The 15,777-nt window shown below is 34.3% G+C and overlaps 1 protein-coding gene across 2 annotated transcripts; it reads right to left on the bottom strand.

Moving 5' to 3' along the window:
• On the bottom strand, window positions 1-15,007 carry LOC106055217 (retinoid-inducible serine carboxypeptidase-like). 2 transcript variants are annotated; one of them, XM_056020106.1, is made up of 15 exons: window positions 14,756-15,007; window positions 13,761-13,912; window positions 12,884-12,973; window positions 12,527-12,682; window positions 11,463-11,537; window positions 10,800-10,910; window positions 10,503-10,575; window positions 9,973-10,125; window positions 9,341-9,454; window positions 8,943-9,005; window positions 8,724-8,801; window positions 8,461-8,618; window positions 8,330-8,352; window positions 5,017-8,288; window positions 1-1,834 (listed from the first exon to the last, which is right to left on the bottom strand). In XM_056020106.1, the coding sequence occupies exons 1-14, from the start codon at window positions 14,949-14,951 to the stop codon at window positions 8,255-8,257; spliced, it is 1,476 nt and encodes a 491-aa protein (XP_055876081.1). In that variant the 5' UTR covers window positions 14,952-15,007; the 3' UTR covers window positions 1-1,834; window positions 5,017-8,254. The 2 variants fall into 2 exon arrangements, with proteins under 2 accessions (XP_055876081.1, XP_055876080.1); XM_056020105.1 differs by having other exon boundaries at window positions 5,017-8,352.
• Window positions 15,008-15,777: the final 770 nt, after the last annotated feature.

Raw genomic sequence — 15,777 nt, 5'->3', positions numbered from 1 at the left:
TGGTAGATTATGATGACTTTAATCTTGAGTTACAATTAATAATGTGTTGATAAAAACTTTGATTTCAATGCACATTCACACCATTCCACATTCACACTATGCTGCGCACGTAACAACCAAAAGAGCATTCAAAGCAAATTGCCTTGGAAACTCCAGCATTGACAGTAATTGAAATGAAGACCATTAACCAAGTAGCGATTGGCAATTTGGCTAATACCTTCAAAGGTAGCCTAAGTTTTAATCTGAATGGTATAATTAAATTCAGTAACATGTTTTCTCTTGAGTTTTAATTTACTGGTTTGCCATAACTACTTTTCACTTGTTAGACATTCCAACACTATAACTCACCAAGTGACCTCCATGTTTGTGAGTTTGAAATGATCTTGTCCATACCCACCAGCATGACCTAGAAAGTCTAGACTGTTGTAATGGTTTTTATGTATATTGATTTTTTTTTTTAATTTTTGGTATGTAAAAACTTGAGTACAGTTTATTTATATGCGTACTGCATTAAAATGTTTTGCTTATTTCTGTAATAAAATTTGATTCATAAAAATTTTTTTTTGTTGGTTTAATGTATTTGTCCAATGTATTTAATAGTTGAAATCTCTAAGCCAAATAAAAAAAATATAAGCTCCTAATACTATTATTAAAAAAAAAAAAACAACAACAATACTCATAACCTAAAATTATTATTATTATTAGATAAATACATTTGACCTATTATAACAATCTAATCTCCTGTATTTTACACTCCAAAAGTTACAAAACTGAGCACCAATAGATAAGTACAGTGTGAGTGTTCAATAATGCTAGCACAAAGAGACTTTAAAAATTGTAAGTCATAGACATAAATAAATATAGACTGGAAGTAGGAAGTTATTTTTATTTGGGGGGAGTCAATATGTTTTATGTACTATATCTATGTGAAAAAAAAATGGCGGCGATTGAGCTATAAATTCTAGGACTAACATTTTAGCCAATATATACCTTTGATCTTTAGTTTTGAAAAGTGCAAAACTGCCATATTCCCAATATTTTGTCTTTGTTTTATAATCATAGACATAGGCAAATATATATAGGTTTGTGATGTGGATCTACAAACTTATCTTTTCACAAATATTTCCGATAATAATTTGTTCTTTATCGTCCAGTCTATATATATATGTCTATGTTGTAAGTTTTAGAAATAAAAATTTTTAAAAAGTGTGAGTGTGTATACATGAGTCAATGCAAAGAAAGATAAAGTTTTGTTGTTTGATAGTTTTTTTTTGTTTTTTTTTGGGGGGGGGGGGTAGTATAGTTAAAAGAGTTATGCTTGTTTCCAAAATATTTTTTTTATAAAGATTGTCTATCAAAATGACTTTATACTAGAATAGCAGTTCATCTAAAGCAGGGGTGGGCAAATTACAACCTGCGGGCCACATCTTATCTTATCTTATATAATAAGACATACTTCAAAAAAGAAGATGATTACATCCTACGCGTCATGCATTTAGTCATGCATATTAACCAATGACTTAAATTCTGCCAAGTCACTGGTTTTCATGGCTAGCTCAGGCAACCCATTTCATGCTCTAATAGCACTAGGGAAGAAGGAGTATTTATACAAATTCGTCCTAGCATATGGGATGAGGAATGTGCCTTTATCTTTGTGTCTTTCAGAGTATTTTATTAAATTTTGTTTTTGTATTTGAAGATTATGGTTCAGTGTTTTATGTATAACTGCTGCTTTACTTTTGAGTCTTCTGTCCTGAAGGCTTTATAAATATAGTGATTTAAATAAAGGTGTTACTCTAGTCAAATGTGAATATTCGTTTGTTATGAATCTCACCTTCCGATAACTTCTTCTGCGCACCCAATAGTGGTATATTTGAAGTTGGCCCACTCTTCTTCAAGGGTCAATATATCTGCAAGAGCCTCAAAGCGGTTCGTTAGTTTCAATTGGAACTGTGCTGCAGTATTGCCGTCTTTAAGCTTCTCTACATTAAATGGGCGGGGTCGTGTGGCTCGTTTTGGTTGGCGTTTCAATCGGAGCTTACATTTGCCACTGACAAGGTAGTGGTCTGAGCCGATATCAGCTCCTCTGCGGGTCCGCACGTCTAACAGAGATGACCTCCATCGTTTGGAGATGCAAATGTAATCTATCTCGTTGAAGGTTTCTCCATTTGGTGATCGCCATGTTTTTTTGTGTATTTGTTTGTGCTTAAAATATGTGTTTCCAATTGAAAGGCTGTTGGATGCGCAGAGAGAAATCAAACGCTCGCCATTATCACTGATGTTTTCTGCAGAGCCATATGGTCCCATTACATATTCAAAGCCAGTTCGGTTGGGATTGATTTTGGCGTTAAAATCTCCCATCAGTAGAATTAGGTCGTGAGTAGGTGTTTCATCAAGAGTGGTTTGTAGTTGATTATAGAACTGATCTTTGATGGTATCTTCTGCATCCTCTGTAGGGGCATAAGCTTGGATGGTAGTGACTTTAATTTGCTTTGTTTGGAGTCGAGCTGTAATGATGCGGTCACTGATCGGCTTCCAAGCAATTAGCGCTGAAGCTGCTATTTTAGACATGATGATTCCTACACCACCAATGTGCTCCTTGTCATGTCCTGAATATATTATTGTCTTGCCATCATTGATTATTTTTCCACTTGACGTCCACCGCATCTCGCAGATCCCAAGGATGTCCAGCCGATATGAGTCAAACTCTCTTAAAAGTTGGGCCAGTTTACCGCATTGATTCAGGGTTCTTACATTCCACGTGCCTATAAGAGTCGGTTTCCTTGCGTTGAAAGGCTTGCCATGTATCGGGTATTGGACTTCCAGTTGGCTTTGATCCAACACCGTCATCAGGGTTTGGCCGCCCTCGCCGCATGTATAGTTTTCATTATGTGTCGAGTTTGCCGTTTCTGTAGCAATAGTGGTTTTACAGGGTGGGGTCGCTAGCCCCACGCCAAACCCTCCTCCTTTCTCACCCGGGCTTGGGACCGGCATATGGCGGAGTTATCGGAAGGAGGCGAGGTTCATACAAGGAACGGTGGATACAAGACAGAACATGGAAATTGATAGATGAGAGGAAAGAGGCCAAACGTAGACGAGATCAGAAAAATGAAACACAGGATCGCAGCCTAGCGGAAGAAGCCTATAGGGAAGCAGATCTGAAAGTAAAGAGAAGCTGTCGGCAAGATAAACGGGACTGGATTGAGCAGAAGGGACAAGAGGCACAAGCAGCTGCAAGCAGAAATGACACAAAAACCCTCCATCGTATTGTCCGAGATCTCACTGGAGCAAAGAGTGGACATGGGGCACCAATAAAAGACAAGCAAGGCAAAACTTTGTTAACGAAAGAAGAACAGGATGCAAGATGGGTAGAGCACTTTAAAGAGACCCTTAACCAACTGTCGCCAGACCTAACTTACATATTCAAGGACCCCTCTCCAGACAATGATCTCAAGGTCAAGACAGACCCAATAACTGCTGAGGAGGTTACCATGGCCATTGCAGTGCTAAAGAATAACAAAGCACCAGGACTAGACATGATATCAGCAGAAATGCTAAAATATGGGGGACAGTGCATTGTTAACAGAATGACTGATCTTTTAAATCTCTGTTGGCGAACTTCAAAAGTCCCAGAGGACTGGCAAAAGGGAGTGATTGTAAAGCTTCCAAAAAAGGGCAACTTGGCAGACTGTAACAACTGGAGGGGCATTACTCTCCTCTCTGTCCCAGGCAAAGTTTTCAGCACTGTTTTGTTGAGACGGCTTCAACAGTCTGTAGATGAAAGGCTCAGAGAAGAACAAGCAGGTTTCCGAAGAGGCAGATCATGTACAGAGCAGATTTTCGTTTTACGAAATATCATAGAACAAAGTCTTGAGTACCAACAACGGCTAACGATCAGTTTCGTGGACTTCAAAAAAGCGTTTGATAGTGTCCACCGAGAATCACTATGGAAAATAGTTAGAGAATACGGTATACCAGAAAAATTCGTCCAGATCCTACGACACCTTTACAGTCAGTCTAGTTGCTGCATTAAAACAGAAGAGGGAACAACAGAGTTTTTTACAATCGAGACAGGTGTTAGACAGGGGTGCATCTTATCTCCCTTCCTTTTCCTCCTAGCCATCGACTACATAATGAGGAGAGCAATGAACCAGACTGCCTTTGGTATTCCATGGCATGAACAACTCCAATTGACGGACTTGGACTTTGCTGATGATATTGCACTACTCGGGGCTACAAATAAATGCATTCAAGAAATGACGGAGAGCCTAGACAGAGAGGCACCCAAAATTGGCCTCCGCATAAACTTGGATAAGACTAAAATTATGCGAGTGGGATATAAGGCAAAGGGTGTCCCCGTCAGACTTGGCGAGTCAAAGCTTGAAGAGCTGGACAAGTTCACGTACCTTGGCAGCATCATAACAAATGATGGAGATGCTTACCATGATGTAGCGTGCCGAATAGGAAAGGCAGGGAGCATTTTCCAAAGGCTGCAGCCTATTTGGACTAGCCAAGCCATTGGACTCGAGACAAAAATACACCTTCTCAACACAATCGTCATTCCAACTGCTACATATGCATGTGAGACATGGAAGTCATCTGTCAAAATTGAGAAAAGACTAAATGTGGCTCAACAGAGATGGCTGAGACGGATTTTGGGAGTCAGTTACACAGACCGGATCTCAAACAAGGAAATCCTTTGCCGAACTGGGAGTCGAACACTTAGTGAGGTTGTGACTGAGCGTCGCATGAGGTTTGCGGGACATGTTCTACGTCAAAATGAATTACGCACACCAAGAGTTGCGATAACATGGAAGCCAAAACGAGGAAAGCGCAAACAGGGACGTCCTCGTATTACCTGGCGACACACCTTCATGGAGGACCTCAGAACAGTGGACACCAGATGGGAAGAGGCTTCAGACATTGCCAGTGACAGATCATTATGGAGACAGCTTGCCGCCCAATGCGCCGAACGGCGCGGGAGGACCTAAGTAAGTAAGTAAGTATGAATCTCACTGCTCTATTTTGTGTCTGTTCCAGTTTCTTAATGTTTTCTTGAGTTGAGGGGTCCCAAACGGAGGATGCATATTCTATTATTGGCCTAACCAAGGTTAAATAACATTTTAGTTTTATGTTCTTATTTGATTTATAGAAATTTCTTTTAATAAACCCTAATGCTTTGTTTGATTTTTTAATAGTTTCATCAATATGTGGATTCCATTACAGTTTTTCATTTATTATAACACCTAGGTATTTTGCGTTTTTAGTCTGTGTTACTGGTTTGCCATGAATACGATAAGTGGAATTAATTTGTTTTAGTTTTTTTTGTTACTCTTAACAACTGACATTTTTCTGGGTGGAAAGACATGCTCCAATTTGATTCCCATTTCTGTAATTCATCTAATTCTCTTTGTAAAATATCTGTGTCTTGTGTTGTTTTTATTGTTCTATATATTATGCAATTGTCTGCATATAATCTGATTTTTGTTCCTGATGGCTGCACCCAGATGTTTGGCGAGAACTTTGTGTGTCGAGCTTTGCAGGGAGAACGCCAACTCCAAGAAACCCATCTGCAAGGTCTGTACCCAACAAATGTTTGTCCAGCTGACGAGACCAGAGTGCGAAACCCTGGTGATGGTCAAGTAAGTGAACTGGAGCCTGATGCTGAAGATGAGGGTCCTTCGCAAGTGGAGTGCTGCCAACTTGCTCCACTAGTTTGCCCTCCGGACAAGCCTGAAGATGATGTGTGCCACTATTTCCCCTCCTGTGGACCTGATACCCATACCCAAAACCTGTCTCTTGAAAGCCCTATGAAACAACCTGATAGGCCAACGATCTTGGTGACCCCAGTCCTGACATCCCATCCCTCCCCGTGTGTTAAGTGGCTGCCCTCAGAAGTCAGCGACCGAAGAAGGCGACGTTTGCTGAGTCCAAAGTGCACGGCGATGCAACCACGACGTCAGTGCAGCCAGGTGAAGGTCACCTGGAGTAGGAGAAAGAGACATACACCGAATACAACGCAGATGACTCCATCGAAATGGCAATATAAGCCCATTGTCGCCCCCACCGATAGACCACCTTCTGCATCGATTCACCTCCACTGCCCATGTCTTGTGATAGATTTTGTCCGGGACGGACAAATCTGAGAAGGGGGCAGTGTTACGACCCTATTGGCAGCGCAGAAGGGTTAACTATAGGCTCAGCTGACACACACGTGAATCACTAAGGTCAGCGGGGCCATGGACAAGGGACAGTACTACGATTACACGCAAAATGACCAATGTTATGGTCATGTGATCGAAAGCCTGCGGTACGAGTGACAGTGTGTAAGAAAGCGGCAGTTCAAGACCGGAGAGCGTTGAGACCAGGACTGTTAGTCGGCCATGAAGTCGGTCCTGGTCGAGTCCTCAAGTGTTAAGTACGAGTCCAGGAAGAAATTGAGACAGTAGAGTTGTGTACGGTGATGTACAATGTAACATTTTAGTTGTTGATGTGTTGCCAATTGTGTCGTATTGGCTGTCTTCTACTTATTCACTCATTAGTACCAGATTATTGTGGAGCTCTTGTTGTCAGGTTCTTGATGTGTTGATGTGTTGTGTTGTGTTTAGCAGTGTTTACAGAAGGCCCGAGTAGGAGAAATCGTAACAATATAATAAAGGGAAAAAAAATAATTAAATACTTTTAAATATCTTCTTATCTCTTATGATGAAGAGGCTAAAGAAACATTGTCTCTGCATGTCATTCTAAAAAGTTTAAAGCAAATGAAGATTATGCTTGTTTGCAATATTTCCATCCATTTAGTCAAAGACATAAAATCAGGCCAGTATTTATTCAATGCTATGAAGAACTGTGTTGGGTTGGCTTGGAACAAGATGGCAAGTGTAACAACTGATGGAGCCCGTGCTTTGACTGAGTAAAAAGTTATTTTAAAATAAATTAAAGAACAATATCCCAACGCTACACGGGAAAGTTTGCATAAAACTGCATTGAATATCAAACATGTTATTGACCCAATTATCAGCAGTCAAACTTATCAGAGCTTGGGGACTTAACCACAGACAGTTCCGAGAAGTACTTGAAGATGTGAAAACAAAACATTCCAATGTTTGGTATCACAGTAGAGTCTGCTGAGCATGGGCAAGGTATTGAGAAGAATATGGGATCTCAAGGAAGAAATTGTTATGTCCCTTGAAGGACATTGACTGTGACTTTGTGAGTGATATTTCTAAAGAAGAGTGAAGACAGACTTCGTGTTTTTCATCGTATCTCACTGGGTTGCTTGCACAAAAAATGTCTGTACATCTTTCCAAACAAAACTTTTCCATTTCTTCAGGCAAGCAAGTGAAAACAGGTTTAATAATTTTCCTTTGCCGAAAGGTTTCTAGTAAAATGGTTAAAAAGTACAAGAATTGTTAAATTTAAAATACAAATTTTAGAACACCAGTTTTCAATATCCTCACGTCACCATTACCATTAAGTACAGAAGCTGAATCAGCTCAAAAACGAAATATATCCAAGCAAATTACGACCTTCCACGGGAACTTGATGCTAAATTTTAACATTATTTGGGTCCACATAAATCGTGAACAAGACTTTTTTTGTTTGAAAAAAAAAAAAACAAGTGTAAGAACAACTCGATACTGACAGACTTATTTGACAGCTGTCACAAGGATAACAACTAGTTAGCTAGTTCCACCACAGTTCCGAAACATTATGCGCAAGTGTAAAATTAAATATTTTACATTAAGTACAACAGTACAATCGAATTGTTGTGATGTAAAAAGGCAATAACAAAATTTTAAAATTTTTCGTAAAATTAGTCTCAGAAATCGCTAAATCTTGTAGTAATTCCTCAATTGGTAGTGTAAAAAAAGATGTAAATGTTTAATACAGTATACTTGTATATTTTTTAAGTTGTAAATACATATTTATATATGCGGCCCCCAATTCCTAATGACTTTTTAATGCGGCCCTCGATTGAAAAAATCTAAAGTAATAATTTACAAAGTAGCTTCTTTTATATTCTATATTTACTTAAAGTTGTTTAATATTTCATTGAACTACTAGTGAGAAAGTGTTTGGTTTAATTTAATAATTTCACATTTCCCATTTCTCAAATTATTGCTTTATTTCTGGAAATCTTGCTGATCATACAGGCATTTTTTTAATACAAAAAATATAAATATATATAGAAATAAATAAATACTTGAGTGATAAATGTACATGTTAAATGTTATGATTTAAGCAAAACTAATTATTTTATAATATTGTTCACCATGGCCAGAGCAAAACTAATTATTTTATAATATTGTTCACCATGGCCAGAGCACCAGGGCCATTGTCTGTGGGAACCTGAAAGGAAATAAATCAATCATGTGAAACCATTTTCTAATTGTTGCATTAGTTTTCTTTTTATTTCATTTCTTTAAAGCCAGCATATTTAAGTCAAAATCTTCTTACCATATGACCAGCATCCAGTACCCAAAAAAACTTCAAGTTTTCATATTCCTTTAAATAAAAACATACGCCAGGCTGTTCTCCACATTTTAAATTTTGTTTTGGCTGTTTTTGAAACGGTGCTGACTTGTCAATATATTTGTAGAACCAGGTTTCAGTTCCTAAATTTACAAATAAAAAAATTGCATGGAGCAAGACTAGAAATAAAATAATTGATAATACAATTTTTGAGCTAAAAAAAAAATTGAATGGAAAAAAGAGAATACCTAAGACATCACAGATTAAATCTAACTGTCCACTATAGATGATCACCTTGAGGGTTGAGTTATTGACAAGATTATTTACTGTAGATAGAAATTAATTGCTTCGATAATTTTTTAAACCTCTAAAAAGATTAGCAATGTCAGAACTAATTCTTCAAAATTTTTAAGTAAGCTTACAAATATTTATTTTTCCTATCAATTAAGGAGTTGTTTATCTTGTACCTGTAGATGTAACATTTTTCATGAAATCTCCAGCTTGCTTTTCAAAGACAGTGCCAGACTGACCTAAAATTGAACAAAGTATGTGAATAATTATTGATAGTATTCCATATGTTGATTGTGAATGTGTGCAGATTATTAGTCTGACCATTTTGTTTTGGTACTGATACCCAGTTGAACGTACAGGTATGAAATGTATTCACAAGTTTTAGTATAATTATTTACATTAGTCATACCCAAAATACAAGTCATTTCATTTACTATAGGACTAGGAATTTAAAGAAAATAACAATTTGTCATTACATTCTCTATACTGACAATAATTTAACATATTGAAATTAGAACAAATTTGTATAATAAACTATTTTAATGAATGTAGCAAATGAAATTGCAGGATTTACCTCCCCAGGTTACTTTGTCTGGAATAACTTTTAGTTTTTTCCTAATTGGCCCATTCATCAGAGCATCTAGGTCGTCATTCTGCATCACACGCACATGGCGATTATACAGCTTATCTAAATCATCCAAAATGAATTAAATTTATGTACACATATAAATGCAGCTTTTAAATTGAAGTGACCAGTTATTTGAAAATTCTGATTTATTTCTCGTGGTAACTAACAAAAATGTTTTAGCATTATTAAAAAATATTGTACTAAAATGAGCTAAAATATATCCTGAGATTTATTTCTGTGACAAATAAATACTAACTTTTAAAGTGAACTTTCTATGATAATGAGTAGGTAGTATTAAATGTTAATTGCAACACTGCATGAACTCAATTTGTATGCTACATACTTGTGCCACTAACTATAAAAACATTTTCTAGAAATAATATGTTAATGACAAAAAAACAAATTACATAGTCTATAAAAAACAATATGTTTTAGTAAATAATCTAAGACAAAAATTAAATAGGCCTAAATATAAATGTTTTATGAACAAGATTAAATACAGTTTCTCTGACAAACATTAAATAAATATTCCATGATAAACAACATTTTGGGACATGAACATATTAGATCCTACAAACCTATAGGACTTCTAAGATCAGGTTTTCCTGATTTGCTAAACAAGGTAGCATCGCCATCCCAGTCTAGTATGTTATAAAAATTGACTCCACCACTTTCAGCACTAACTACTCCTTCTGTTAGACTCCAAGCTTCAGTTGCCTCTTCGAACTTTCCTTTTGATAGAAATATGTTAAATATAGATTGGAACAAATTAATGTGCAACATTTACATTTCAAAAATGTTCAGGAAATACAATTTAAAAAAAAAATTAAGTTGTCAATCTTACTTTTATGATAAGATAACATAATTTTATTGGTTCAAACAAATGCAAATTTAGTCTGAGTAGCTCATCATTACTACTAGATCCATAATAACTACAATATCTAAATAAAAACAACATAATAACAAACAAACAAACAAACAAAAAACTCACACACACACCTACATCTAAATAAAAACAACATAATAACAAACAAACAAACAAACAAAAAACTCACACACACACACCTACATCTTTTTTTTTCAAAGCAAAACTATTCTACCAACTTACCCTGTTTCACCAAATCTTCTGCTTTTTTGGCAGCAGCATTAATTCTTTGCATTCCTGCTAGATCCACAATAGACTGAAAAATTATGTCATTTTAAATTTAATAAGATAAACATTTTTACTAGACAGATAGAGATTAGACGTCTTTCATTTAACTTATTCTTATGAATGGCTAAAAATGATCATCAAATATTGGGTTAAAATTTTTTTTTCAAGCTTCACAAGCTAAAAAATATTTTTTATAGAATCTAGAATTGTTAATCTTAATTTCCTTAACTTGGTAATGGGTAATTAACTTACAGTTGCATACAAGAAAGGACCCCAAGAATTTGTTGAATCTACTGGAGATATCCAAGAGTCTCCCATTGCAAAACCTTGAAAATTCATTTTAATTCCACCATTTTGTATTTCCTGCAAACAAAATTAATAATGAAATGATAGAAAATGTTACTAAGAACATGTTTTTAAATCACTTGTCCTTTTTTAAAAATATATTTTTAATGTTAAATTAATTTGAATACTGTAAGTAAAACTAGCTATATATATAGGAGATTTTTATTTTAACTCAATTTAAACAAAAACAGACTAAGAGCTTCATTGTCACTATTTTATTTACCAATAAACTTGACTTTTTCAAAAACAAGATATCACATTCTTAAACTATATTTTTTTTTTTTAAAGTACCATATATAGATGTACTACTGCTCTTTTCTGAAGTGCATCTTAAAGCAATGTAATATAAATCTTAAGGCTTTAAACTACTCATTTTAATTTTCAGAAATGATTGAAACAAAAAATGTAAATAAATTAAAATGATGTTAATAAAACAGATTTAATAAAAAAAAAAACAACTTCAGTAGAAAATTAGACTATCCTTATATATTGGTCTTAAAAACTTTTTCAGCTTTTTATCTTAACCAATAACTCATTATTTAAAAACAACAAAAACATGTCTTAACTTACATTGTATAAAACTGAACTGAAATCTGCTGTCATTTTTCCACCATAAGACTCAGAAAATATATAAAATGGAATGTTCTGTTAGAAATAAATAAAAAGAAAAACTTAATATACAATCATGAGTGTCCTAATTCACATCAGATCTTTATTACTTTATTATAAACATGTCATAATCTATTATACATGTTAAACAATTTTAGTATAAGCATATATGTGTTAATGTTAGTGTAAGTCTGTGCGAAATTTAAACAATGTTAATTATGTGTGTAACATCCTTAGTGTAAATGTGTATGTGTTTGTTAAACCATGTTTGTGTGAATGTTACAATGTGTTTTTCTTTAGTCTATCTCTTGTTAGGGTAATAATTTTTAAAGTATCCTTTGTTCACCCATAAACACAATGTAACTCAGAATGAATAAAGCACAAAAGAAATTAAAATATAAATATTTGCTAAAAATATTAATTAAATGAACACATTTTCCTCGACAATATTGAAGGTTTGTTAACTTTTATAGCATTTACAAACATGTCTTTCTTTTTAGATCAATCTCAAATAGAAATATATGATCTATTTTTATTAACATAATTTCATTGTATGTAAGATGAGGTCATAATTTTTTCCCATAAAGTCAAATATTCAAGACTAGATTAAGCTTTGGTCAGTAACAGTGAGTATGTTATAAACCATAATAGTACTTTTAGTGCGTACATGTGTAAACCATATTAATATTTTTAGTGTGTACATGTGTTAGTATAAGTTTATGTGTTTTAAACAACTGTATTCATATTTGCGTGTGTTGTTTTTTTTAAACAATACATTTCCATGTATCTTAGAATATAAATAATGAAAATCAACCCCTCATTATAATCACTAATTCTCATTACTAGATACATGAGCACCAATCATGCATAGCACATTTCAGAATCTTTCATGAAGACATGTGAATGTATTGTAAGGTGTCTAATATTTGAAAACATTTCAAAAATAGTTCTGTAATTGATCAACAGCATAAGATATATGTTTACAATATAACTTTGTATGACATTATGAGATTAAGGATACCTACTTGGAAATCTTTGTATGTAGTTGTAAAGTTTTTCATCAAGCTTAACAGATCTCTAGATATTTCTGCCACATTTGTTGTAAATGCTGAATCATCCTCTGCATAGCTATATCCAGTTCCAACAGGACTATCGATGAACAAAAGACTAGCTGTCTGAAGCTATGAAACATAGACATAGAGAAAGGTACAAATCAAAGATTAGCTGTCAGAAGCTATGAAACATAAACATAAACAGAGAAAGGTGTAAATAAAAGACTATCTGTCTGAAGCTATGAAACAGACATAGAGAATAGGTATAGGTCTAAGTTCAACAATAAATAGCAATTATAAGGAGAGCACATAAGGCTGACATTTTCTTACCCATGTTGTACTTCTGGGTTTGAGGTTGCCATCTAAAGGACCAAGTTCTTCAAAGTTACCAAAACCTGTTCCTGAGCCACCAGGTCCCCCCTGTTATTTTTTGTAAAGTAAGCAAAATAAAAGTATATATTCATATTATTTAAAATATATTTAAAATAAATCTAAGGTCTAGAAGTTGTAAATCTTCATAATAATTAATAAATCATATAAAGTATATTGTTCAAGAAGTTGCATTAATTATATCTTTTCATTATATCAGAGAATTGCAGTGCAACATTGTAGGCCTACATTATAAATGGACTGTGAGTCTTTAATTACATTTTCAATAATGCATATAAACTATGAGACTATAATTAAAGTATTGGATTGATGCAAATAATGAAAATACTGATATAAAAATGTGTCTAGTCTTCTCTAAAAATATTGGGTATCTGTTCAGATAATTTTTATTTAAAATAATTCAGAGTTATCTCCCATAATGTACACATATTAGCTATGTAGACTAAGTATGCATTTTAGATCTGTTTAATTAATGAGCCTGAGATTAAACCCTATGATCATCCCTAGCAATTTTGCAGGATGTATGGGCTATACATCAATTTTTCTAAATAGTGCCTTTCTTTTCTTTAAAAAAAAGTCTAAAAGTTCCTGATTTATTTGATAAGGCTTTTTTTCTTTCTTTTCTTTGTAAAAGTGTGAATTTTAGATCTTGGCTTACTCAAGAGCATAACAATGTAGACAATGGATTCATTATGTTAGGTTATACTATATTTATGTTCACAAACTCAAGTAAAACCCTTCCACATGAAACCTCATATTATTATCTAAGGACAAATATAAAAAGCAACAATAACTTTACCACCTAAATATTTTTTACCTGAAGCCACAAAATAAGTGGTCTGTTTTTATAACCTGACTGGTGAGTGGTGTAATACAGCCAGTAAAATAGGTGAGCCTTGGGTCTCACTTGGACATAGCTCCATTCTTCATTTGGCTCATCTGATGTACTCATGTGATGTATATTTGCACCTACAAGTTTATGATGGGTACAAAAGTGTAATTTTAGATTCTATTCTTTCATCTATATTATAAGTGTGCATCATAATGTATTTTGAAGACGTCTTCTTCTTCTTATAAAATACAAACATTACTTCCAAAAAGAAAATGATTAAATGCCCTACGCCTGTTCCTAGCTCAACCTTGTTATGCATACTAATCAATTACTTAAAGTCTGCCAAGTCATTTGTTTTTCTGGCTGACTCAGGCAACCCATTCCATGTCTGCTCTAATAGCACTAGGAAAGAAAGAGCATTTGTACAAATGTTCTTAGCATATGGAACAAGGAATATGTGCGTTTTTCTTTGTGTCTTTCTGAGTATTTTATTAAGTTTTGTTTTTGTATTTGAAAATTATGGTTTAATGCTTTATGTAAAATTGTATCTTTACTTTTAAGTCTTTGCTATCCTGAAGGGTTTCTAAATTTAGTGATATTACTTAAGGCAGGTATTAGGGCCTACTCTAATCACTAATTAAATGTAGGCAGTACCCAAATGTAAATATTCATTTTTTTATGAATCTCACTGCTCTATTCTGTGTCTGTTCTATAGTTTCTTAATCATCACTTAATGTTTTCTTGAGTTTAGGGGTCCAAACAGAGGATGCATATTCTATTATATATTGGCCAAGAAGACAAACTACAATGTATCAGATGTATGGTCAACAAGCAAAACAAAAAGTGCTCGGGTCTATTTATCTAGATCTAGACCCATTATTGGTGCTTAATGTTGTAAAGCCAATAGTCAATGAATAAGGCATGGTAATGGGCCTTATATAATAATAATATATAAAAATAATCATAAATTTTAAAATTACCTTTAAAATTGTGGCGACTTTGTTCTAGATACGAATGACTATAATCCACGTTAAGTCCATGCAAAATACTTGTATTGAAAAAAAAAAGAATTAAAATTAATGAATAAGTAGACAGGGGGTTATACATTGTGCAAATGCTGCGTGGTTTAGAGAAATGCATAAATGGATGTTGTTTAGAACTGATACGGCAACTCATCTTTGCCAAAACTTTGGCTCTGGATCTGTCACATGACTTTATGTCACGTGAAAACGTAACCTCTTCTGTCATGAACTTTACAGCGGTTTATTAAAGACTAACTGAAGTTTTTTTTTTTTTTTTTTTTTTCGAAAATTGAGATAGCGATTAATTTGCATAGTACATAGCATTAAGGTTAGTTATAGGACAAGTTAGATCAAGGTTATCAATCTAAATGCATTTTTATTAATTATAAGTTATTTTGCTAACTATTTTCTAGGTCTAGATCTAACACACTTAAGGAAATCTACTCCATGTTTATAGATTTATTTAGATAAAAAACCTAGTCACAAGTCTACTATAGATGTCTACAGATCTATAGGCCTGCAGTCTATTTAATGACTATAGTCTACTAGTTTTGGGTCTCAGTCTTATTTGACTTAGACATGTTACCGGTAACGTTCGAAATCCGGCAGTCTATATATCTGATATCCTTGATGCTATAATTCCATTGCTAGGAACTGAACATAGCAAAAGCTTAATTTATTTAGTGTAAAATAAATGTCCACACAAACTATTTTTCTAATCTTGTACAACGGAGAGACATAGATCTATAATTAAAATGTGCACACGTCCACTAGGGACAACACTTTGGATAGTAACAGGGGCGGACTGGCTATACGGGCAAATGCCCGGTGGGCCGGTACCAAATGGGCCGGTCTGGTCGCGACCAAAGAAAAAAAAATTCAATGCAGACAGCTTAAAAAACAAAAGTGACAGCAGCAGGACACAAAGGCCCGAAAACGTTTTCTTTTTTTTTTTTTAATTCTTATTACAATTAATTTTG

The sequence above is a fragment of the Biomphalaria glabrata genome, chromosome 2 (assembly GCF_947242115.1).
Source record: "Biomphalaria glabrata chromosome 2, xgBioGlab47.1, whole genome shotgun sequence".
In the NCBI taxonomy this organism is placed as follows: domain Eukaryota; kingdom Metazoa; phylum Mollusca; class Gastropoda; family Planorbidae; genus Biomphalaria; species Biomphalaria glabrata.
The sequence above is the reverse complement of the archived record's forward strand: the minus strand, read 5'-3'. Positions and strand labels throughout refer to the sequence as shown.